A 26286-nucleotide genomic window follows, 5' to 3' on the forward strand; every position below is an offset into this window, starting at 1 on the left:
AAAAAAAAAATATGCAGATTTTTTCATAATCGACGTAGCACAAAAATATGTTTTAGTTAACGTGGTTGAAACACACATCGCTAGTGTTTCTACTCATAAAATAGAATCACAAAGCAGTGACGTCATACTGCCATTGGAGGCATATGCTGCCTTGTATGTTGTGTGAGAACAAGTGATAGTGCACAAGTATTGTGGTCAAAACGATTTGAAAAAAAATCAAACATTTTAAAACATTAAAATAATATAAATTTACAATCAATATGGCTCCTATATTAGGTATCAAGGATTTTCTAATAAGTCATAAATATCGTTTAATTCGAAAAATCGGTAGTGGTTCGTTTGGTGACATATATCTTGGTATTAATATCAGCAATGGAGAGGTAATTTTTTTTTATACTAAATATTTACTGTTATTTTCAAGACAAAAAACACAATTATATTAATTGGTTTATTAAAATCTTTGTTTGAATGTGCACTCAAACATTTAGTTATGTAAAATATGTTTGTTAAAAATTGCTTTCGAAATTCATGAACTTTTTAAGTAAAATTTATTGTGTTTTATAAACTTGAAATTGGCAGCCATAATAACCGTCGTCAATATTTATTAATAATAAGTTTACTTAAATCCTTTTTATTAACTTAAGTTACGAAACAATTTTATTATTGTTTCCTATTTGTAATAAAAATTTAACGGTATCTTAATTAAAATTGCCATGTTTATTGCAGAAATTATGTTTTTGTATTTTTTTTATTTTCAAAATGGTGTCTTGAAATGATTTAAGTGCATATAAATTTCTATACAACTTTTTTAAGTCACCTAAATTAATAAATTTTAAATTTTTTTGTAATTCATAAAAAAAATTTTTCCGGGTAATTCTTGAATATGTAGAAACTTTCAATTTGTGAAAATAATTACCATATTGCACAATGTTGGTTATAAATGTCACATCTTTGTATGCCCACCTTCAGTTTTTTTTTTACGAATTTGTATTAAATTTCCTAATGCAATTATTTTAACATTATTCGTGCATTCAGAAATGACGATGCTGATTTGTTCTTGGTATTTGGGGGGACATAACGATTTTTGAGAGCATGATTCAATATTGTTTATAAAATAATTGATAATAAAAATAAATTTTTTAATGAATTCATAGAAAATGACGGAGATTATTGATAAAAGTTAATAGCACGTTTTATCATAATTAAATACCGAACACATGATTTTATTTGTTGGTAATTCTACCTTTAATCGGATTGCTTGTGTGAAGTCATATTAAAATCAATGACGAAATTTTAAGAAATTAATACCATTAATTTCGTATTTTTATCGTAAATCAACCAGTTTAAATGAACAAATATTGCTTTTCTATCGTATTTTGATTGCATAATCGTTTTGTTATGTTCAATAAAATTAGTTAATTTTTCGATAATAATTATTATTTTTTGTGACATACAAGTCGGTCAAGTTTACAACGTTTTTGTGACATAAGCTAATTAAATAATGAAATAGTTTTTCAAATTAATTTTAAATTATCTTTAACTCTCGGCGCAAAAAAGGTGTGTTATAATTTCGACCGCTATGTGTGTCTGTCTGCCTGCCTGCCTGCGACACAGTAGCTTCAACAACAACAACAATAGGCGCTACAGCCCGACGTGGGCCTTGGCCTCCTCCACAATGCGCCTCAAGACGTTGCGGTCCTGGGTCTTGGTTCCCCATCCAGTGACTCGCATTGTCCTCAAATCATCCAGCACCTGGTCCATCCATCTGAGCCTTGGTTTTCCTCTCTTCCTGGTAGCATAGATCTTGGCGTTAAGTATCTTCTTCAACATCCTGGCGTCTTCCATTCTCTGGACGTGCCCAAACCAACGGAGTCTTTGGGATTTGATGAACTTAACAATATCTTTACCGTCCAGGATTTCTAATATCTCGCTGTTGTTCCGGATAGCCATTCTGTCTCATTGATTTGTACCGCTCCATGGATTCTTCTGATTATTTTCGAACCTTCTTATCTTCTCTTGATCTTCTACCGTGAGTGTCCAGTTTTTACTCCAAATATACAAGACTTTGGTCGAACCAAAGTCTTGTATATTTTTAACTCTCGGCGCAAAAAGGGGTGATATAAGTTCGACCGCTATGTGTGTCTGCCTGCCTGCCTGCGGCACAGTAGCTTCTAAGCGAGTTAAACGATTTTTTTTCAAGTTTGAAAGGTAATTTGGTAAAATGTTTTTTAGCTATGTTCCAAGAAAAGCGGTGTAGTTTCGAGAGAATTACAATAAAAAAAATCGTATTTTTCGGTTTTTTAACTTTTGTAAATTTTACTTGTGAAATCAAATAGACTAAAATTTTTATAGGTACGGTATAAGAAAGTAAATAAGTACGAATTCCTTTGCGTTTTGAAATAACATTTGAGAGATCTCAAGATCCCAACCTGAAGGTAATATCAGAAATACCGTATTATCTTTGTAAACAAAGTGTTAGCCTTACAAAAATTATTCTTATAATACTTGTCTCAGCAATATCCATCCCTATATATTATAAATGTGAAAGTAAGAATGTTTGTTTGTTTGTTATGCTTTCATACAAAAACCAGCGAATGGACTTGAATGAAACTGTACGACATTTTACTGCTTCATCTATGATCATCATTTTGAACCATAAATTAAAGATTTCTGTAAAAATTTAAAATAGTGAATGTAAAACAATTCATGGCCATTTTTTCTGAAATACTCGATGAATTATGACTATTTTACACTTAAAAAAATTCAAAACTGTGCATATATTTTAGCTGTGTAAAACACCCATTCGAGTGTTATGGAAGGGGGATAGGTGAGATCAAGAGAGGTGGAGGTTATACGGCGATTTTTACTTTTAAGTCCAGTGAAGCGAGCCGATATCATGCTAGTTGTTAAATAAAGGAAAAAATACTTTGCGCTACACACACCTTGAAATAAATGGCTATCGAATAAGATAATCTCACTACCGGTTATTACTCATTTTTTGCAACAGGAATTAAAATTCCTTTACTATTTATTTGTAAAGACGGTATGGAGGAAATATTAGTATTAAGCGTTTTACTAACTAATAATAAAAAGGTCAGGAATTCAGAAATTTCAAACTCTTAAATTAACTTTTATCCACCTAAATTGGTGATTTTGCCGCCTGTGCGACTGCCAAAAATACGAAGCCCATTTTAAAGGTTACTATTCGACGCAGAATTTCGTGACCTTTAATTTCTTTCAAATATAATTACCTGTTAGAAGTCACCCGTTTCCAATTTATTATCCTATAGCTGAAAAAGTTCCAAAATTTCGACTCCAGCAAGTTTGGCTTCATTTATAACCGGCACAAATTCATATAACTCTTAGTTGGGATTCAAATTAGTTTGGGGAAATTATTCAAATCTACTGTGAATGTCTTGTAGGTACAAATCGTTTTGTCATAAAATTCTTAATTCGAAAAAGTACGAGAAAATTTATTTTCAATTAGAAACTTTTTTATAGTACTTTAAAAAGCGTATGATATACTTTGTTCAAAAAACGTCAAATTTTTCAGTAATTTGACGTTCAATACTCCGAATTTCAATCGCCCATTACTCAGAAAGTATTGACTTTTTGAAATATACTTGAATGACACTTTTTTAAGATTTTATCACCCTCTCGATTTTCGTTGCCATTTTCAACCAACATTTTTCCACCTCTTAGAAGGGATGGTTACCCCCCCCCCCCCCCGGCAGAAGCACCGGTATATAACTTTTGATCTAGAAAGTGTACATAGCTTAATCCCAAATTTTTAGGTCAATCGGAGCTATAGGAAAGAATTTAGAGGTTTAAGCCTCGTTTAATGGAGTATTGTTCCCTTCTGATTTATTATATCGACGTCGCACTGTGAAGTACGGTCCCGGGACTGAGTAACATAACCAAACTTTTGCCATAAAATTCTTAATTCGAATTGAAAATAAATCATTCAACGTGTTTATACAAATTTAATTTTTAACATCTTATTCTTATCAGTAATATGACCTACACAATTTTTTCATTTCACAATGAAGGTTTTAAACAATATTAAAATTTCAATAATTCATAAAATCATGATTTGAAGGTTAACGATATTTTGGGTATCCTGTTACTATTATAATCGTAAAAGTTTGTGAGGATGTATGGATGTTTGTTACGATTTCACGCAAAAACTATTGAACTGATTATGATAAGACTTTACAGAATCATACCTTAAACATCAAAATATAACATGAGCTATAATTTATAATGCTAGTATATTCTTGGCCGGAGATATAACGATAAAACCAAATTTTTTTACAATACGTAGATATTATTAAACCATTATAATTAAACATTCTAACCGAGCTCTGTCGCTGAAGACCATTTAATTTTCTGAGAGATAGAAGTAAATTTGGTGATTAAGGGTGGACTAAGCGGGGGCATGTTGGTTGAAGGATTGCATGTGGTGAATTAGTCTATAAAGTTGGCATTATTTATATTGTGAGTGAAATGGCAGGGAGGATGATAAGTGAAGCTATAATGCGGTTAGTTTTTGTTGAAATTTAAAAAAGTTGAAATTGCGAAGCGGGCGGATAACTGCTAGTTCTTCATATTATGATTAATGATGAGTCTGATTTCGTACTGAAATATAATCATAATATAAATTAAATCAATGACAAAAGACAAATTTTTGTTTTGTTTAAAAAAAATTATTTAACAAAGTCCGAAAGCCGTAAGGAACCTGCAAAAGCTAGTCGCAGGTCTAGAACGGAGTTTTGGAGGAGCTCAAATTCATGGCCTTAAATTAGTTGTAGGTCACGGTTATTACACAAATCTATTTCATACCAACGTAAGACTTAAGTTGTCATGACCCTCTAAAATCGCGCTTAGCAGATAGAGCGGAGGCTGGACGGAGTTCAGTGTGCAAAATATGAGGATCCCATTTTGTCAATAGATTCTTGATCAGAAAATCTTATAGATTAATGTTACGGGTGTGGCCAGAAACCCCATTGGTCCAATTTTTGTATACCCCCCCCCCCCAGTAGAAACAGTTAAATGTCATTTTTTTGAACCAAGTAAAAGTCATCCTATGTTTTTTAAGGTCATTTAACGTAAAAAAAGGCTGATGTGATTTGTCAATTTTCGAGATATTAACAGTTTAATGAAAAACTTAAAAAAATCCATTTTGAAATCTAAAAAACAGGGCTTAAAAGCCTCGTTTACTGGAGTATTGTTAATCCTTTCCGATTTGTTATTTCGAGATTGCACTGTAACATACTCAAACTTTCTTTCTCTTTAATAATTTTTTTTTTGTTGGGCATTAACATAACATTATTTTATTAATTTAAAAAAATCGACGCCTAGTTTCATTACAAAAATTCAGGAAGAATTTTTAACGACAACAAAATCAGGAGATAGATTGTCTAAAAAAATGAACTTCGCAGATTTTTTTTAACTAAAATTTTTTTAACGGTGTCATTTGGAACAATAAGTGAAAGCTAAAATAATTCATATTTTATGTGTATGAATAAAATAAAAAATGTTTATTATTTGAGCCATGATTCATCCTGACCGCGTTTTTTTAATACCATGTATATATTATGAAATATACATAGTATATTAAGTTTAGTCCTAAGTTTGTAACGCTTAAAAATATTGATGCTATGAACAAAATTTTGGTATAGGTGTTCATAGAATCACCTAATTAGTCCATTTCCGGTTGTCTGTCCGTCTGCCTGTCAACGCGATAACTCAAAAACGAAAAGAGATATCAAGATGAAATTTTTATAGCGTACGCAGTGTCGTAAAAAGTGAGGTCGAGTTCGCAATGAGCAACATAAGTCAATTGGGTCTTGACCTATGGGTCCGTAAGACCCATCTTGTAAACCGTTAGAGATAGAACAAAAGTTTAAATTAAAAAAAATGTTCTTTATAAAAAAATGAACAACTTTTGTTTAAAACATTTTTTTGTAAACATCACTGTTTGCCTACGAGCACGCTTATTAGGTGCAAATTTTATAGTATGCATTAATATGTGTGTGTGTGTAGCTATTTAAAAGTGGATATCTTTTTTTATTTATGTGGCGTCAAAAAACAAACGATTTTTTAATCAACACTTTCTATACATGGTATTTCAACAATTAACTCAGTCAATTGTTTGTTTTCACTTGTTTTAAATAATTGCTTAAACAATTGATCAGTTTTTTCTAAAAATTATACAAAGCTAGTGTTCCGGTAATTAAGAATTTTTAGGAAATTTCATCTGTTTAAAACTTTTTTAATTTTCACTGTTTTCATTTTAAAGCTGTAAAAAGTGGCAGTATTTTTATTTTATTTGCTTGTAACTTTTAAACAATGAACAAAGAAAATGAACCAGATTTATTAATTTCTTAATTGTAATAGTTCCGATTTTGATGACATTTTTAACCGACTTCAAACCAAAAAAAAAGAGGTTCTCAATTCGACTGTTTTTTTTTTTTGTAACCTCAGAACTTTCGACTGGGTGAACCGATTTTGATGATTCTTTATCTATTTGAAAGCTGGTGCTTCCTCCGTGGGATCCCATTTCATTTTGATCTAATTCTGACAACGGCATCCATGAGAAAACCTCGCCAACCGATTTCGATTATTCTATTTTAGTGACAAATTAGTTACTTCAGATTCACTAAAATTCACAAAATAAAAAAAGCTTTTAACAAAAAGAAGAACCGACTTAAAAAAAAAAACTTGTCCAAACCAAATTAATATGCACTAAAAAGTAAAAAATAACGATAATATAATGCAGTTAAAATTATTGTTATTTTTGGAGTCGGTGTCAGCCAAGCTAATGTAGCAAACTGTTCTGTCAGAGTTATTTCCTTGGCTGACACCGACTCCAAAAATAACAATGTTTTGTTTGTATGCTGAACCGTTTTTGAAATAGAGGGCGCAGAAGATGGTGCGCTCAGCTTAACATACTTCAGTGCTGGGTCAATATTTATAAATATAAGATATTCAATTATTATTTAAGTAGAATTCAATGAATAATTATGGAAAAAAACCGCAAAATAAACTGGTATTAATGAATTTTTCAGACTTTCATGAAAGAAAAGTCCTTGTAACGCCGAGTATGAAAATTATCGTAAAGTATTACCTTTACAACAGCCTTGCAAATTTTCAACTGTTTTGAAATGATTGTTAAATGTTAGTTTTAACCTTAGACCTAATTAATATATGTAGAATATATAAATGTTTATTATTTGTTTACTATTTTGATAAACAAACAAAAGTGAGAAAATTTGTTATTGTTGATTGAGTTAATGAACGCATGAAGATACCACGTGATACCTTCATGTATTGTCTCCATTAATATCTTAAGAACGTTTACCTATTTGACAAGGTTTTCATGAAAGCAAACATTATGATGTTTATTGTTTATAAACGTAACATCGCATCACATCGATCAATATTGTATGAGAGAGCCCACATGTTTTAGCCAATTCAAATCATGAATTTGGGTCAAACACCAGAAATATGGAATTTGTTTATAAAATATTCTAACACTAGAGTGATACCCACCCGCTTCGCTGGGTTTAAAAGTAAAGATTGAAAAAGATTGCTCTCGCTTATCCCTTTTCTATAACACTCGAAATAATGGTAAGGATTGTTTTACACATGTAAAATATATGTATGGTTTTCTATTTTTTTAAATGTATAATTGTCGTAATTATTCATTGAGTATATCAGAAAAGATGGTCGTGAAATATTTTATTTTGACTATTTTTACAGAAATCTGTAATTTATGGTAATTTTAAATTATATTAATTTTTAAATTTATTAATATATCTTTATAAATTATAGCTCATGTGTTATTCTGAAGTATGAGCTATATTGCTGTACAGTTTCATTAAAAACCATTCGCTAGTTTTAAAATATAAAAATTCAAAAATTAGTCTCAGAAACGAAACACTAAAAACGGTCAAAGTTCGAAAAATTTGGACAGTAAGTCGGTTTTGAATGTGGTTTTCGGCATTCGATTCGTTAGACCGTTAGGAAATCGTCACCTAAATTTATTTATAAGAAACTAAAAATATGCAATTTGCATAAATAATATGCATTTTATAATAGTACAGGAAAAATAGTATATTTTGGCACAAAATATGTACTATAATGAGACTTTATTAATTAACTTAATCTTGTCCCTAGAAATGAATATCTGCCGAGTTCTACCAAAATTTAGGCGTCCTATTCCGTCCCAGGGTGTATGAGCAGGGAGGAAACACACAGAAACTATTAATTAATTTAAAAAAAATTCAAATAGAAGATGAATTTTCTATAATTTTTTTCTTTCTTCGAGAATGTTTTACAAGACCACTAGTTGAAGCTACGTGCAAATTTTCAACTCCCTATCTTTTATAGTTTTGGAGAAAATGGACACATTTTGTCCCCTCAAGAGTTGTTAATTTTTCTACAAGGAATAACTTATTTATCTAATAACTTTTGTTCTACTTCTAATGGTTTAAAAGATGGATCATTTTTCATTTGATTGAATGAGCAAAAAAATTGGCATATCTCGGTCAATTCTGTGGATGGGGAAATGACATAGAAACCGTAAATTTGATCTGAACTTGTAAGGTCATTTAAAAATCAACTGATGCTATGAATTGATCTTGAAGACCAATTAACAGGTCCATTACGTGAAATTATTGATAAAATTTATACAAATTTGAATGATACGAGCGTAAAATGGACGATTTGCACGATGAGTATCGTGAACAGTTTTCGATTTTTTTGATAAACAGTTTGACATTCTGGTTTAATTCAAATAGAAAGGCATCTTGTAAAATTTTTTAAAAACCTTTAGTTTTTGTGAGAAAAATTGGCAAAGCTCAACCGTAGCTCGAAAATTACTCGTTAAAAAGCTCGAAAACTATTGGATTAGAAAAAATTTCACAGAAAGCCATTTTCCTATCTAATATTGCGGGGTCCTTTCCAAATTCTTAAAAAGAAAAGCAGAACCCATGATCCCAAATGATAAGTGCACCTCGTTCCTTTTATTGTACATATTTTTATTTAGACTTAATTTTTATTTAGACATCTTACATTCGACAGTAAGAAATATTTCGATTTACGATCTCCTTAATGTTTTTATTCTGGACCCGTTTCTGGTTAATTTAATATGACAAATTTTGAAAACAGATTATTACTCCTTCGAAATATAAAGTAATGAACATTTTATTTTATCAAACTGTGAAAAAATTATTTTAATACGCCTTTCAACCCACAGCGTTCTTTACGGGAGTCAATCTCCAGCTACGTCCTTGTATTAAATAGAAACGAGTAAGTCGAGCATAAAATTTAGTGACATACATTTTGTTAGCTATTTTGTTTAATAAACATTAAATTATACAAATCTCTTAATATAAAAATCTTATATACTGTTGTGTTTTAATGTCCGATGTGATATAATCTCCAAACACTATAAAATTTATAATCCAATCATCTTAGAATTTCACCTCGGAATCTAACGGAATAAGTTGAATTTTTGTCAAACCTTTATTTTAATAGTACAAATGTTGTCACAATTGATCACGCGTTCGCGTTCTTTGATATTCAAAGTCAAAGGTCACGAAAATCAGTTTTTTGTGAATATCTCGTTTATTTTGCCTTCAATCGTATTAACATTAATTATAAAAGTTGTAGAAGATAAAATTTTCTACAAATTTTGTTTTGAAACTTTCAAAAAACTTTTTTGAAATAGAAGGGGCAGAAGATGGCGAGCTAAGCTTAACGTACTTCAGTGCTGGGTCACTATTTATAACTATAAGGTATTAAATAATTATTTAAGTAGTATTTAATGAACAATTAAGGAAAAAAACCGCAAAATAGACTGGGATTAATATTTAATACCTTATATTTAAATAATTAATAATTATTTAATACCTTATATTTATAAATATTGACCCTGAGCACTCCATCTTCTGCACCCTCTATTTTCAAAACGGCCCAAAAATTGTTTGTTTTTTTTTTTTTTTTTTTTTATGAGGCTCAACTTTCTAATTTAAAGTGTTATTCTATCCCTTACCCTTTAGGATCTAAAGCTATTAAAAAAACCGGAAAACTAGGTCCAATTTAATGTCAGAACATCAAACTTTGTAACTTTTGTTTAAGTTACTTTTTGATTGATTAAGTACAAGACAAGTTATTTAGGTATATAGATTAAATTGGCCCACCCAGTATAAACACATATACATGTATGTATCAGCTTTAACAACATCGACATATCAGCTATAGCGACCAACGAAAAAAAACACATTTTTTTAAGTATGTGTAGTGCCACAAAATATCTGATAATAGATAGTGTTGCAATACTTATTTTTATACCATGCATATATGTAATATGCAAGGTATACTAAGTTTAGTCCCAAGTTTGTAACGCTTAAAAATATTGATGCTATGAACAAAATTTTGGTATAGGTGTTCATAAAATCACCTAATTAGTCCATTTCCGCTTGTTCGTCCGTCTGTGGGCACGATAACTCAAAAACGAAAAAAGATATCAAACTGAAATTTTTACAGCGTACGCAGGATGTAAAAAGTGAGGTCGAGTTCACTGTTTACCCGTGAGGGCGCAAATTAGGCGTAAATTGTGTAGTATGCATTATATAAATTGTATATGTATGTGCAATGTGATAGAGTAATCAACACTATTTATGCATGGTATTTCAACAATTAACTCAGTCAATTGTTTGTTTTCACTTGTTTTATTATGAAACTAATTTTTACATTTATTTCAAATTTTTTTTTTACTTTATACAAGTCAAAGTTCTCTTATACATTATATTTTTAATAACTTTTTTTATCTTAACACATTATACCATTTAATATATGAGGGTTAGACTGTACATACACTTCAATGGCAAACGTACATTCGAATTTCCATTTGCACAAATAAAAAGTAACAAAAAAATTACCCAGATGTAACGTTTTAACCTTTGAATCTTAAAAAATTTATTTTTATCCTTATATTTTGAACTTACAATCACATATCGGTTATAGTGATCAATAAAATAAGTCAGAAATAACGACTAACATGTGTACATGCTTTCACTTTATAACGACAATGATTGTCGAGCTATTCAATGTGATTTTGACTAGCCCAAAATGTATCATTAAAAAGATATCAGGGAAAGATGAAAACAGAGAATGATTTTTCAACAGGTTATCTATCTTATTTTTATTTAATACAATTCTTACATAAATTTTAAAAATAACTGAAAAATTTATGTAGTAAAATAAATATAGAATAATTTTTATCGAATTATTAAAATTTTGAATTAAATTCTTTTTTTAGGAAGTGGCAGTTAAAGTGGAGCCGTTGCAAGCACGACATCCTCAACTATTATACGAAAGCAAATTGTATAAAATTCTTCATGGAGGTGTGGGGATACCCCATATTAGGTAAATACATTTATTTGAAATATTCATTTCATATTTTCACGCATTTCATTTTAATATAAAAACGATTCCTTCCGTGACATTCATTCTACTGGTTATAAATGTTATTGACTTTTTATTCAAATATGTTATTCATTATTTATTGTATTCTGTTTCGTTCAGAAAATATTTTGTATGATGCGTACAAGAATTGGAAAAATCGTAAATTTAGTAATTGGTAGTTTTCGATCAAATTTTGATTCTCAAGTTACTTTTTAATTTTCACTTGCTTAGAACTTATGTTAGAGAAACAATTTCTTCATTCCATTCATAAAATATGTCATACAAAATTTCGTTTTTGAATCAACCCCTTTCCCGTACCCCGCTGCGTTACATTATCTCAGTCGCCAACAAACAAACCAACAAACTAAAAAAATCTGTGATATATTTGACAATGAACTGCGAATATCACGTTTCTTTAAATCCCCTCCCACCACAGTTGCATTTAGTCAAAATAAATGAAACCCCCCTCCCTCCCACCAGTTTGTGCACACCTTATTTCATGAATGGCAATGACTCATGGACTCATGAAACAAACCTTCTTATATACTCAAATATTTATGATTAATAAACTAAGATAGAAAAGTTCGAAGCAATTACGTTAAGATAAATTCGAAATTAACTTTCTTTTGGAAATGGTCTAAATTTACGATCCATTTTTTCTTTTATTATTTCCAGCCGAAACCACGCTTCCGAAAAATTTTCTAATATCTCTAATAATAATGTTAATAATAACAGAAATCCTTTAAAATGTTTGTCTAATATTTAATTTATACTCAATAATTATATTTTATTTAAACAATTTCTTAATATAAACAAGTTTTGAAGGTAATGAATACATGAATACTTGAGCTACTATAGCACTGTAGTTGAAAATTATAATCAAAGAGCCAACAATTATATGATGAGGATATTTTTACTATCCTTTAGTAAAATTGCATTTATTTGATGTATACGCTTACTTTTATTGAAATTAATTTTCATACCATGTATATGAAATATACCAAGGTATACTAAGTTTAGTCTCAAGTTTGTAACGCTTAAAAATATTGATGCTATGAATAAAATTTTGACATAGGTGTTCATAAAATCACTTAATTAGTCCATTTTCGGTTGTCTGTCTGTCGTCTGTCATCACGATTACTCAAAAACGAAAAGAGATATCAACCTAAAATTTTTTCAGCGTGCTAGGATTTAAAAAGTAAGGTCGAGGTCATAAATGAGCAACATAGGTCAATTGGGTTTTGTAAACCGTTAGAGATAGAACAAAAGTTTAAATGTAAAAAATCTTCCTTATAAAAAAATAAACAACTTTTGTTTAAAACATTTTTTCGTAAACATCACTGTTTACCCGTGAGAGCGCAAATTGTATAGTATGTATTATATGGGAATATCAGTTATATATGTGTGACATGTATGTATGTGTAATGTGACAGAGTAATCAACACTGTCTATACATGGTATTTCAACAAATAACTCAGTCAATTGTTGGTTTTCACTTGTTTTTCTATAAGTTTTCATGCTCTTTTGGAACTTTTTCAAAGGGAAAGTTCAATCACTTCTAAATTCGTGCACGATTTCAGTTTGAAGTGCTCTACATTTTTAACTTCTATTTCCATTTTTGTAAAAATGTAAATAGGAGTGACTAACACTTAATATTTACAGTTCACTCTAAAGAACATCAACATACAATATTTGTGATTGAAATATAAGACTGGTCATTCTACATTTTTCGGGCCAAAGCAAAGATACAGCAAACCAACACATGCAAAAAGTAGGAAATTTTCCGTAGAATTCAATACACTATTGCACTATTTTTACCATTTTGAAGTAGGGAATCACATTGGAAATAGCCGCCAAAGTTGGTGGCAAAAGTCTTTTAGGTTTTTGAAAAAAAATATGTTTTGTATCAAAAAAAGTTTCGAATAATAAATGTGCAACTTTTTATTTCGGATCGATCTATTCCAGTTAGATGTCAAAAAATTAATCAAATAAACAATTTAATGGAAAAAAAAATTGATATTATTGGTGAGGTCTTAGTTATTGATGGAGGTAAAACTGTGCTACAAATTTTAAAATTGTTTCCAAACTATGCGCAAAATCTTTTTTTTAACGGTCATCCGGGGGGGGGGGGGGAGGTAAGTAAGATCAATTGAAGTGGAGGCCATAAAGCGGTGGTTTTTACTTTTAAGCCCAGTGAAGTGGGTGGGTATCAAGCTAGTATTTTATATAATAAACGTAAATAATAATATTGTATTGTTTTAAATCACTTGGAAGTATATACTATTTTTGGTAATGATATAAAATTAAGTTATCAATGATTAATTTAAATAATACGACAGAGATATTATCAATATTTTTGTTTTATTTTAAATAAGTAATTTTGTTTATCATTATTTATGTGAAAATTTGTAAAGATTAAAACGTTTTGTTTTTCATCCTTGAAAATCACTCAAATTTCAAATTTTAAATTTATTATTTATTTACTCGCTTTTGTGCATCAAAATTGTTTGTTGATATTAGATATCCTGATGCTTTTGTTCTTTCTATCTGAGATATTGAATCTGTTTTTCTTCAAAGAGATATTTTATGGGCACAAATAATCTTTCGCTAATAACGTTTCTCATGTAGTCAATGCATCCCACGACAATTTCCATTAGGTACCTGATTGTATTGAACAACAAAATTTCATTTTGAGCTGAAAATTGCTCGATATCATCATTTTCGAAAAATTCGATACAAAATAACTCCTTTTAACCTATATTGGATGTGATGCACATTAGGAAGAATTTTTTTTTCTTTGGTGCAATTTATGCCATTAAATGATAATAATTCCCTCTCAAAAATTTGGATTCAGCGCATCAAAAACCTTCGGAAAAGTAAACTCACGTTTCTCCACTATATATATTGTCACAAACGTTGAGGTTTGGTAAAAATTATCAAAATTTAAAAAAATATACGATTTTGTTTTTGGTTAAATAAAAGAAATGTGGGGTTCGGTAGGATATTTCTGTCCCACTTTATGGGTTTAAATCGAGAAAGCATAAGTTCGTATGAATTTTGTTGAGTACACTCAGACAAACATTTTCCACCTACTCTCATAAAAATCTACTGGCGATGAATCGATTCAAATACCTTATTTCCTAGATTAAAGTGCTTACAATAAAATAATAGCCTAAAAAAATCATCAGTTTTTTTCTTTGTTTACTCCACATTCTTTTCCTTTGTTTATTCAATAAACCCGAAAAAGTTCCTACATACTTGCTGGAAATTATATGTTTTTAACATCTTAGCTATTGCATACCTATATATTTTAAACTAAAGGTGATTTTTCTTTTTAGATATTTTGGAACAGAACGAGAATATAATGTATTAGTTATGGATTTATTAGGACCTTCACTGGAAGATTTATTTAACTTTTGTGCACGTCGATTTACAACAAAAACAGTTTTAATGCTTGCTGATCAAACAATTTCACGTATTGAATATGTTCACTGTAAAAACTTTATACATCGTGATATAAAACCTGATAATTTTTTGATGGGCATTGGACGTCATTGTAACAAAATATTTCTAATTGATTTTGGTTTAGCTAAAAAATTCCGTGATTCACGTACTCGAATGCATATCCGATATAGGGAGGATAAAAATTTAACTGGCACAGCACGATATGCGTCAATAAATGCACATCTGGGTATTGAACAGAGCCGTCGTGATGATATGGAATCACTTGGTTATGTATTGATGTATTTTAATAGAGGCTGCTTGCCGTGGCAAGGTTTAAAAGCAGCCACCAAAAAACAAAAGTATGAAAAAATTAGTGAGAAAAAAATGTCAACACCGGTTGAAGTATTGTGTAAGGTAACTTGATTTTTTTTATTAATTGTTTTTACTGCTTTTCAAAATAAAATAGGTGCATGTTTAGTTTTGATATTTTATCAAGGTGAGTTTTTTAACAATTAGATTACTACTTTGAAATACATAGTTTACTATCAAAATAGTAATTGAATTTTTCAAATGATTCGACTGCTAAAAAAAAAACTTAGGCTCTGTTAAATCATAGAAAAATATATCTCTGTGATCACTATAAGAATGCTTTAACCCCACTCATTCAGATTAATAAAGGAAAAGGCCTATTGATGTTTTTATTTTCTAAACACTTCTCAATATGTAATTGTATAAATTCCATATTGAGAAGCTCCACCATAGGACAGTCTCTATGATAATATTAAAGCCAAAATTTCAGAACATAAATAACGACAAAATTTATCAAAATGTCAGCGAATTTTCTCTCAATTATAATATTTCCTTTAATTTGGAAAAGGGATTACTAATGGAAACTGTAAAAATAGTTTAAAATGCCCTTATTGAGCTTTCATCTTTATATTGTTCGTAATAAAGATGGCAAAAAATAATTTCATTATTTATATATTGACATTTGATATTTTGAAATAAGAACTCTGTCTACCTGTAAATCCAGCGGTGGATATCGATGCTTTTTTTGTTATTAACATTACTCGAAACCGAACAATATCGATAGTTTGTAGTTCAAATACTTCATATCATATTCATATACAACACTTGTTATTATGTTTTGCAAACTAAGTACATGCAAAATCTCTTTCATCCATTTTATCAAAAAGAATCTTTTTATAATTGCCTCCAAACTAAGCCACGTTCCTTTATGGATATCAGTTGTAAGCTACTCATTATGATACATATCAGTATTGAAATAATGATTTTACTAATGGAACACAAGTGTATAATTTTTTTTCTCTTAACAAAAAATAACAGGGTTTCCCAGCCGAATTTGGAATGTACTTGAATTATTGTCGTGGTTTACGATTCGATGAAGCGCCAGATTATATGTATTTACGACAATTATTTAGAATTCTATTCCGTACATTAAATCATCAATATGATTATACATTCGATTGGACGATACTAAAACAAAAAGCAGCTACATTATCATCGAATATCACAACTGGCACACAAGCACAGACATCACAAGGTGTGACCCAACAAGCAGGTACGTCCGCAACCAACTGTAATCCACCATTGTAATTTATTCAATTCCTATTCAAAGATTTTCTTCAAAAAATTATTATTATTATAACTTTGTAATTTTAATTTTTTTTAATTTTCTTGTTTTGGGTAATTAAAATTAATATAAAATAACACTGACAAACACTGTTTATATAATTATATAATATGAGAAATGAAAATGATCTCAGTACTCGATTCAGCAGTCAAGTCAGTCGTCAATCGCACGATACATCGTGTCTTTATCAATAATAATAATAATAATAATAAATAAATAAATAAATAAAAATTGTGTTCTTACTTAAAAAGATAAAATATAGAAAAAAAATTAATATATGTGAACAATTGAAAAGAAAAAATTTCACTTCATGAAATGATTAAATAAATTAATCGTTTCCATGATATTTTTATATAAAAACAAATTAAAATATTATTCTCTGTGCGTTGAGAAAGAGGACGATCAAGCTGGATGAAGGGAGGAGGGAGTTTTAAGGTAGTGAGGTGTGTAGATCATTATATATATATATAAATATATATATATATATATATAAAATTAATAAAAAAATATACATACATCAGTGTAGACTTAAAAAAAATTGTTTATGCTGTTAATTATTATATTATGTATATTGTATGATGAACTGTTATTTGTAAAATCCTGGGTACATTCTGGGAACAATATTCTCCGAAACTTATAAATATAGTGAAAACAAATGAATTAATCATCCTTATCTTTATATATATATTGTAAAAGATTATTAATTATATGTACCAATTTTTTTTTCTTAATCTTTAAATATGGAACTGTAATTTTGGAATTTGATTTTTTTTAACCGACATCAAACTAAAAAGAGGCGGTTCTCGATTCGACTGTATTTTTTTAATGTTTGTTACCTCAGAACTTTTGAATGGGTGAACTGATTTTGATAATTCTTTTTCTATTAAAAGATGGTGCCCCCCATTTGCTCGCGTTTCAAATTTATCCAGTTCTAACAACACCCTTTTCGTATTCGACAAGGAGAAATAAGAAAACCATATAAGTCTTGAATAATTCAATATCGCGCCAATCGATTTCGATTATTCTTTTTTTAATGACAAATTAGTTAGTGTATCTCAGGTTCATTAAATAGAAAAAAAAACCATTACAAAACAAATTAATATGCACTAAAAAGTAAAAAAATAATTGCGTATTCTTCTGAATAACAAACAATAATAATAATTTGATTGGCTTTTAAGTAGTCTAATATTTTTTATTTCATTTTACTTCGGAGAATTCTAAAAAATATTTTGATTATTGTTTGTTATTCAGAAGAATAAGCAATTATTTTTTAAGTTCTTAGTGCATACTAATTTGCTTTGAAATAGTTCAATATTTAATAAGAAAATCAATACAATTTTAATTGAAAACGATTTTAGTTGATTTTTTGTTCTTCGATGAAGTTAATCAGTTTTAGGAGTACATTATAGCGTATAGGATTTATACATAATAGGGAATATTCATGAATTTTTTTTTTTTTAATATTTTTAATTCGTTGTTTATACCGTTATATTATAGTAAAAAATTAAATACTGTTTAAAAAGGCTGTAATTAAGTGTAAAAAAAATTTCAAATAGAGAATAATTTTCAGATGTTTAAACGCAGTCCTTTAGGTGCTCTCTGTTGATGACGTATTAATATGTGATCTGTCTATTGGTGACAGTTCAATGTATAATTTACACTTTAAAAAATGAATTTACAACACAGATTTTACGCAAGTTATTATAAGTTTTCTAATAAAAAGTAGAATAATATAACTCAATGTAATACCATACAAAATATAAGTAATTAATACCATATAGTATGTCAACAAATCTGACAAGCCAATACTATGACGTCGCGTCCGTTTTAAAATTTGAATTTCCGTTTAAGAAATTTGAATTTCTCTCACTGAAATTGTACTTTTATTAATTAATTTTAAGTTATTAAAAATATATTAACCCTTTAGCTACTAGTGGTACTTATCAGTCCTGATTTTTACTACCTCTGAAACCCCAGCATGTGAAATAATGGAAATTTTTTGGTGCTGCTTGATGTTTTGATATCTCGAATAGTTTACGAATACGGATTTCTTTAAAAAATTCAAAAATTATTTACCAAACCGGAGATAAAATTTGGGTACTTCAAGGTACCACTAAGGGATTCATACAACAATAAAACTCAAATTATTTAAATTTCAAAAATAATTTAATATTTTCTTATTATAATCTTTAACAATCGAAATAATTACCAATAAATAAATTAATCCTGGTGGTAATGAAGGAAACAATTTTTTTCCTTGTTACAGCATAAAAAAATTCCACAAGCTGAGCACTTTGAAAAAGGTCTTGATTGTATTCCATAACAGCGGCACTGTTCACACCTTCCTCTTTGATTCCCAAATCGTGCCCAATGAGCACCTCTATTACTTAGTCGTAAGTCTTGAGATACCGAATAATTATATTTTCTCTTTTGCGGACGATTACCATAGCTGATGCGTGAATTTGACAATCTTGATGTAGAAGGTAAAGTAGCACCTTTTACTGCTAGTCCATTTGTGACAGCTCTACGAAACTCCAACACGCTCATTTTAGTTCGAGCTTGGCAATAAATTATATATGCATTTATCAAAGAAATTTCTATCATTCCAAAAAGTAAACGGTGCCACCATTTCTTAGATCTTCTGTCTAAATTATATAAACTGCGTAGATGATCGGCTCGATCGACACCACCCATAAATTTTCCATAATCGCATATTACTTCGGGACACTTTATTGGATGTTTTTCCCCTTTTTTATCTCTTCTTTCTACTGTAGTTTCTTTACTACCATTATAATTTGAGGCCAAGAGAACTGGTCGATTATCCATCCATTTACAGAATGTAATGCCTGTGTTACTTGTCTTGTGATCGAAATCGCCTCTTTTCATGTGCTTATCATTAATGGTAGGAGGAATACCTTTTCTATTTTGTCGTATAGTGCCGCAGGCGAAAGTTCCTTCAACTTTCAATTTTTCCAACAATCGTAACGATGTGAAGAAATTATCGAAATAAATAATTTTTTGTTTCCCCCAATGCTCTTCAGTCATTTCTAACACAACGCGTTCACCTAAATTGTAATTTTCAAATTTTTTGTCAACTTGACCGGTTTTCCCTTGATATACATCGAATTTCTTTACGAATCCACATTTATCCGCCAAGATCCATAACTTATAACCTCTTTTCACAGGTTTCATTGGATTATATTGTTTAATCGTGGATCTTCCTTTGAAAAGGATCATGGCTTCATCTACAGCCAGCTCTCTTGAACCATAGTAATAATGCTTAAATTGTTCGTTCAAAATGTCTATCAAAGGCCTTACTTTGTATAGTTTATCATTACTATTTGTTATAAATGTATTGTCGTTGATATGAATATTGGAAAGTATCGTTTCAAATCGCGTCCGTGTCATAATATTCCTTACAAACGGAACGTCATAATCTTTATCGGTTGACCAATAATTTTTAATGGAAGGTAATTGGTGATACCCCATAAAAAAATTCAATGCAAAGAACGATAAAAGTTCATCTTCGGTAAGTTTTAAGTTTTTATTTTTTTGGGTGGCATATAAATTCGATTGGAAAGTTATGTGTTTTATTGCAGGACCCATTACCTTTATAAAAAAATCAGTGGGTGTCTCACAATCGGAAATTTCGTCTAAATTTACACCTGCAAGAGAACAGAATTTCAATACATACTAAAATATTATGATGGTTACCGTATACCTTCTGGCAAATAATAAGGACCAATATTCTTATCTTCTTCAATTTTTTTCCAAGTCCTGCATTCATGTAAAATATTTGTAATATCTTGTAATGTAGATGGTACCGCAGGTCCCATTTCAATATCTAATTCTTCGTCTTCATTAAACATGTTATCTAAATTTCTTTCAAAAACATCCGTAAAGTGATCAGTATTATTATCCTCCTCCTGTTCAAAATCATCCTCTTCATCGGTTTGTTCAGATAAATCGAATGGAATATCTTCTTCAAGTATTCTTATTAACTCATCATCAGTCATAGCTCTATTTCTCGAACACATTTTCAATTACTGTACTAAAATCGATTTATTTCAAATACTATTTTATTGTTTCAAAATAATATCATAACAATGCTTACAAAAGCATTGTACTTACTTAATGGTACTTACGAGTCCAGTTTATATTTTTTGATATTTAAAGATGAACAATTTAATAAAATAAAACTATTTTATACAGGCACATTCAAAACACATTAATTATTAATAAAAATCCACATATTTAATTAAAAATTCAAAATTATACCTGAATTTTGTTCGATAATTTACACTAAAATACGCAATTATAACCTTTGACAAGAACTGAGTCTCAATTAGTGTAAACATGCTGTTATTGCAAGTTTTTTCAAGTTTTTGAATCATAATCCGTATAAGAATACATTAAACTTTAAAGTACCACCAAAATATCTAGAAATAAATATTGTTAATAAGTTTTACAGAGAATTCAAATAGTCGGTACACTGAAGTACCACTAGTAGCTTCCTAGAGAAACAGTGTCGGTAGTTAAGGGGTTAATTACTAAAATAAAGGTTTAGTTGAAATGTCCAGCCAATAAAGTTAATGAAAAAAACATTTGAACCAAAATTAAATTACATGAATATTCCCTATTCAGACAAGTCACGCTGGGGCAAGTTAAAAATATCATAATTTCTTTGAACTTCGTTATTAACTCGATAAATGTAAAATAAAAACAATCGCAATAAAATTTGTAGAATGAAAACTGTTTTAGGCAACTCATAGTTTGACAAATGCGGTTAAAGCGCATGCTTTTTTGTTGTTGTTATAAACTTTGGTATCTTCTAATCTTCGTTTGTAAATTCAATTAAAGTATTTTTTTTTCGAAAATTTTTGACGTAAAAATTTGAAATGATATTAAAATTAGCTCAATTTAAGAAAAGAATTAAATTTCGATGAAAGGGGATGAAATTCGTAACTAAGCATTCAACTATAAAATTCGAACAAATATGAGCCAAAAGTATTAAAAAGCTAAAAATCGCTTTTCTTTCGTTGCAATTTCAAAAGTACAATTTATTCGAAAGAAAAAAAAAATTGTCTATCAAGTAAAATAAAATGATTGAAAATAATTATCAAAATGTAGTTGTCACTCACGTACAGAAAAATTACAATAAGTTCAACTATTGTACAAACTTTTATGGATTTTCTACACTTGTTAAATCTAAAGTTTTAAAAATGCTCTCTTTTGAAATATAATCTATCAAAATCCAAAGTCTTCAATTTTATAATTTTCACTTTTTCGATGTTCAAATAAAATTTGCGTTACATATTTCTTTGCATTAAATGTATAATGCCCTTATATCAATTATATACTTCATAATTATCTTTACATGAAACAAATTACAGTTGTTTAACAAAATAAAGAATATTTATATATTGAAAAACAAAATTTGTAAAGAAAATTTATTTATGAAAAATTTTTATGATTGAATTTTAAAAAACAAAAATTAAGAAAAACAGATTACATTTTTAAAACCATTTTGAACGTTGTGAGTACTAATTTAATTTTTCCACATTTTGAAAATACAAAATCACATAAAAAATTTATTGTATAAATATTTTAAAAACAAATTATGTAAATTAAAACTAAAAAATGTATAAGTAATCAAATAATCAGTGATTTATATAATGATTATCAAAGATAATCAATAAGAACTCTTTAGATGTATGAAATTAAATTTTAATTTGCTTCAATTTCTAGATTATTTCATAAATACGCTACGTCAACAAACTTAGACTCACATTGTTTTCTAGTATAAAAAGAGTCTAGTAAAGCTCTCAGCCTTTTTCAATGAATTTTATGAACTTCTGATTAATAAAATACCACTTTAATTAAATAAGAAGGATTAGTATTTTATTTTTTAAAACATAATTGAATTGTTTTTTAAATGTCTGCCTTAACGTTTGTGAGGTTGAAATTCTTATTTAGTTTTTACTCACTTAATACTGTTTTACAGCAGTTTTCAGAATTATCACACTAGATTACAAATTACCGTCATACTGCCAGTCTGCTAATATTTTTCTATAAAAGTACATATTGTAACAAGAAAATCGTACTTATTTAATCCGGCTAGTATCCACTTTTTTACTAGTTTACTTCAACCCCACACCCTTCGAAACCGCCACAAAATTTTGTCTGTCACTATTTTTCCTAGTTTATCCCTTTCTTGCCTGGCGGTACTCTAAAGAACCGAATTTTTTTGCAGGCTGTGGCCCAATACCCGAATTCGGCGCGGTTGAAACAATACACTTTCAATCGCGTTTATGACATTAAAATCACTGTACTGTTATCAACTTCGATAAAATAATAAAATCTAGTTACTAAAGAATACATTTGAAAGTATCATTAAGAGTTTAATGATAAAAAATTTAATATATAAGGAAAAATTTGGCTTTAAAATAGGGGTACTTTCGAGTGCCGTTAAGCAGCTACCGGCAAACTAGGTTGTGGCAGGAAAAGGTTATAAAAAATGAATGCTTTGACTTACCGTTGCTTCCAGACTGTTAGGGTGCACATTTTTCCCTAGATTTTTACATCCTATCTCGAAAATGGCCGTTCTGTCATATATATGTCTTATGAGAGTAAATGCTCCACATCGACTCAAGAGTTTATTTATCACGCGACAGAAAGTTAGAGTACATAAATTCTTTGACGCTCCATATCCTAGAATATAGCTTTAGCTGTAAGTTCTTGGGCAGGGCTTAAAAAATTTATTATTTCATTTAAAACTAGTCTAAGAATATTCAAAATGTGTTTCTACAATGGCTAATGTTTTTCTTCCAAAATATTGGATGTAGAAATTAGAGCAAATTAAAATTGTTTTTTAATCAGTGATTTAATTAAAAAATACATAATATTATTAAAAATAAAAAACAAAAAACAAATAATAAGTGTTTTTTGACACATCAATTTTTTATATTTTAATGCTGGTGTAGTGAGAAGAATAAACTATAATTATTAAAGATAAATTTTTATATAAACCGCCTATATTTTCGATGTTATTTAATACAAACTTTTTTTTTGTGAAAATTTTTAACTATTCGAAAAAAGGAAAAAATTTAACATGAAAATGTGTACATTTAGAATTATAAAGCTCAACAAAATATTTTGATAAATAAAATGAACAAAGATATTTATTTAAAACAGTATTAAATAACCCGTCACCTTATTTTTGCTACTCCATCTAATGAATAAAAACAATCCTCTTCTTTATTTTAATTCTACATTTAAGTTTTTTACTTGGAAAATTGATCATTAAAAATAAACTTTTTCTCTCTTTCGCAGCATAACATGAATAAACAGCCAATTTAAGGTCTGTGTTCACGGTGTTTAAATATCGATTCAAACAAAATTACTCATAATTGAATAATTTGAATCGTGTTTGTGACAACCAATGAATCGATTTTTACGAATTTTAGCATTGTGAATTCAGATTTTAATACTTAATTCAATTTTTTTGGATGGAGAAGCAGATTATAAATCAATATCATTGCTTTGTAATATTTCTAAATATTGAGTCAAATGTCTATTTAGACGTCGAATATATCAAATAAAAAATATTTCCTCGTTTTGTAGTGACAAACCGCGATTCAGCGGACAACAAGACTTCATATAAACCTATAATCACTAATTCGAAGATCTCCAAAATCTCAGCAAGTCATTTATCAAAATCGAAATAAACATAAAAACAAATCTTATTTCGGTTGATCGAACAGAAATTTTTTTATTCAAATATATTTAAAGAAAAATCATTTTAAGAAAAACAAAAAACAATCCAAATGCAAGTAATACAAATTTGTTTTATTTTATTATTTTTCTTAACGTCCGTTTCGTGTGTTGATATTTTTATTTAAAAAAAAAGCAAACATTTTTTTTATGTCCTGTAAATATATTTTGTCTTTCTCATTAAAAAAATAATAAAAGAATAATTACATGAATGTTGTTTTTTTGTTAACAAGTAATTTTTTGTCATAAATCAGAATTTGTGTTGTTTTGAATTCAACTACCATTTGATCAAAATGAATCAATTTATAATTAACGAAATTAATTTACCCTACTTTATTATGCTAAGCTCAGATGACAACATATTTATTAAAATTTGAGCAATTATACATAGATAAAACTGCTAATTTTCTTAACTTCGTATTACATTGGTGCTTTTAGGAGAGAAATCAGCAGGTTCAATATTAAAATATAAAAAACTTGTAGTTAATTTTATATTTTTCGATAATCTTATGTCAAATATTAGCTCATTGTATAATATTGAGCATGGTTACAGGATACTCCGCGCAAAGGCTATTTATAAATTAAGTATCTGTTTGTACTTTTTCTGTTATCAATGTATGGGGTTATTAAATTTACCGAGAGAACGTCTGTTTTTTTTTTTTTTTTTTTTTTTTTTTTTATAAAAGGTTGATCGTATTGGAGTATTTTGTAATCACGGTCGTTGTTTGATTTTTATGGTTTAAAGTCTGATTTACAATTGAAACTTAAGTTAAAATTCGTAAGACTTGGTATTGAATATATCGGGAATTAATTTAGTGAAATCCTGTTTTACAATTGTAAATTTGGAAATCATAGGACGTTGGCGTAAATTATTTTAATCGTGAATTTAGTAAATAAAGCCAGTGCAAAAGTTTTTTGTACTAGTAATGAAAAGGTAAGGATTAATGATCCTGTACAATAATACTGTTTATCATAATCTAACAGTTAGTTGTAAAAGATTTAATTTGCGTCAAACTCAAATTTTTGTTGTTTAAATATGATGATAGAAGTGAGAAATTGAGTTAATTTGGTTTCAAAAACTTGGAAAGTTGCACTTTTCAAATTAATAGATAAGGAAGGTGTTTAGTATTCAATTTCTGCCTTTTGGATTTAAAAAAATTGATTAGATGGGATGACAAAAACACTTTCACATTTAGTATAAAGGTAAGAATGTTATAACTGTAGCAGGTGAAGTAACTTGAGAAAACAAATCGAAATATGCAAGTAAACCAGTTTTTGAAACTTCTACGAATTAATCCTAGTGAATTATTCGAAATTGTAACATGCATTTTAAACCGAATTGGTACAGTGGTACACTGAATCAAAGCATTAATAGATTTTTATATTTGTGTTCATAATTTAAAAAAATGTATATGACTCAGAATTAACATAAGAAAATTTCAGTTTGATGAAAATTAGTCACTTTATAAACAATCATCTCTTGAGTTATAATTAATAAAATGCTTTAAAAAGAAACAATTAAAATATAAATTAATATCCACAAACTCGTTATTATCAAATTAATGAAATTATAAAATAATTTTTGAATAGTTAATTTATTTTGTTAAAATTATCAATCTATTGTCAAATTATATAGAATGGAAAATAGTATAAAACTTAAAATATCAAAAAAGATACTATATTGCAAAATCGAACTTCAGACGTTATGCCGTCCTGTCTAAAAATTTGCATACATTTTACGATAATATCTATGTATACAATTGCCCCATCGAAAATTATGTAACGAAAATTTTGTGAATGATCATGTGAGTGTATGCTAAGTTTTATCAAAAATGAAAATTAATGATATTTATTTCAAGTAATACAATTTTTGCATGTATGATGTACTGATTTTGTGGTCACTTGATTTATAGCAAACGAAAGTTTTTGATGTACTGATT

General features: G+C 28.6%; 2 protein-coding genes across 4 annotated transcripts; one reads left to right on the top strand and one right to left on the bottom strand.

Annotated features, from left to right (window-relative positions):
• Positions 1–126: 126 nt before the first annotated feature.
• LOC123290396 (casein kinase I-like) lies at positions 127–24357 on the top strand. 3 transcript variants are annotated; one of them, XM_044870562.1, is made up of 5 exons: positions 127–380; positions 11330–11436; positions 14814–15333; positions 16267–16501; positions 23906–24331. In XM_044870562.1, exons 1-5 carry the CDS (start codon positions 261–263, stop codon positions 23908–23910), a joined length of 987 nt encoding a protein of 328 aa, XP_044726497.1. In that variant the 5' UTR covers positions 127–260; the 3' UTR covers positions 23911–24331. The 3 variants fall into 3 exon arrangements, with proteins under 3 accessions (XP_044726497.1, XP_044726496.1, XP_044726498.1); XM_044870563.1 differs by having other exon boundaries at positions 248–380; positions 24197–24357; XM_044870561.1 differs by lacking the exon at positions 23906–24331 and having other exon boundaries at positions 16267–16796.
• Positions 20109–20739, bottom strand: LOC123290397. Its single transcript, XM_044870564.1, has 2 exons — positions 20719–20739; positions 20109–20619 (listed from the first exon to the last, which is right to left on the bottom strand). The coding sequence occupies exon 2, from the start codon at positions 20608–20610 to the stop codon at positions 20284–20286; it is 327 nt and encodes a 108-aa protein (XP_044726499.1). The 5' UTR covers positions 20611–20619; positions 20719–20739; the 3' UTR covers positions 20109–20283.
• Positions 24358–26286: the final 1929 nt, after the last annotated feature.

Source organism: Chrysoperla carnea, chromosome 1 (assembly GCF_905475395.1).
Source record: "Chrysoperla carnea chromosome 1, inChrCarn1.1, whole genome shotgun sequence".
In the NCBI taxonomy this organism is placed as follows: domain Eukaryota; kingdom Metazoa; phylum Arthropoda; class Insecta; order Neuroptera; family Chrysopidae; genus Chrysoperla; species Chrysoperla carnea.